The sequence below is a fragment of the Manacus vitellinus genome, unplaced genomic scaffold, assembly GCF_001715985.3.
Source record: "Manacus vitellinus isolate BGI_N305 unplaced genomic scaffold, ASM171598v3 scaffold_3271_pilon, whole genome shotgun sequence".
Lineage (NCBI taxonomy): Eukaryota > Metazoa > Chordata > Aves > Passeriformes > Pipridae > Manacus > Manacus vitellinus.
In genome coordinates, this window is record NW_021940437.1 from 1 (window position 1) to 925 (window position 925).

At 64.8% G+C, this 925-nt stretch overlaps 1 protein-coding gene across 1 annotated transcript; it reads right to left on the reverse strand.

The window, feature by feature from the left end:
• Window positions 1-254: 254 nt before the first annotated feature.
• LOC115307614 (class II histocompatibility antigen, B-L beta chain-like) lies at window positions 255-524 on the reverse strand (the record flags this gene model as incomplete). Its single annotated transcript, XM_029961228.1, has 1 exon — window positions 255-524. A coding segment is annotated over one exon (270 nt), but the record flags the coding sequence as incomplete, so codon positions are not given.
• Window positions 525-925: the final 401 nt, after the last annotated feature.

A 925-nucleotide genomic window follows, 5' to 3' on the forward strand; every position in this document is an offset into this window, starting at 1 on the left:
GGGGGGGCACTGGGAGAGACTGGGATGGACTGGGATGGACTCAGAAAAACTGGAATGGACTAGGAGTGACTAGGGAGCATTGGAAGGACTGGGAGACACTGGGACGGACTGGGAGGAACTGGGAGTGGGAAAAAGGCAAGGGGATGGGCACAGGGAGGGCTGTGGGGTCTGGGGTGATTCCCAGTGAGGGTTTGAGGGGCTCAAGAGTCATTCCCGGGGGAGGGCCCAGGGGACCCGCTGTGCCCCACGCTCACCTCTCCTCTCCATAGCAGGTGGAGTGTACACCTCGTAGTTGTGCCGGCAGAACATGTCCACCTCAGCCCGTTTACGCTCAATGATTTCTGGGTTGCTGTTGAAGTACCTGGCCTGGATCTCCCCAAACGGGGTGTCCCCCACATAGACCCCCACATCGCTGTCGAAGTGCAGGAGCTGCTCCCGGTTGTAGATGTACCTGTCCACGAGCCTCACCCGCTCGGTGCCATTGATGAAGTGACACTCGCTCGGAGAGAACAACTGGAACACCCCTGTGTGTGCAGGACACGGGTCAGGGGGTGCCCCGTCCCCCCCATCATCCCCTCCACCACAGGGTGGGAGGTCAGGGGGCCACCCCGAACCCCCCTTTCCCACTCCCCTCTGCCCCACGGACGCCCCAGCACCGGCTCTTGGCTGAGGGGGAACCCCCCCATCAGCCCCCCGGGGATGGACAGGGGGGTTGGGGACCCCCCCACTGCCGATCACCCCCCCCCAGAGCCGCAGGGAAGCGCTCCAGGGCTCAAGGGACACCCAGAGACCCCCAGGGCACCCCTCTGCCTGCTCTCCCACACCCCTTTGCCCCCCTCTCCCACGCCTTTCCCACCGGCCCCACAATCCCCAGAACCCCCCAACCTCACTTTGGGGCTCCCACCCCCCTCCCACTCACTCCGGG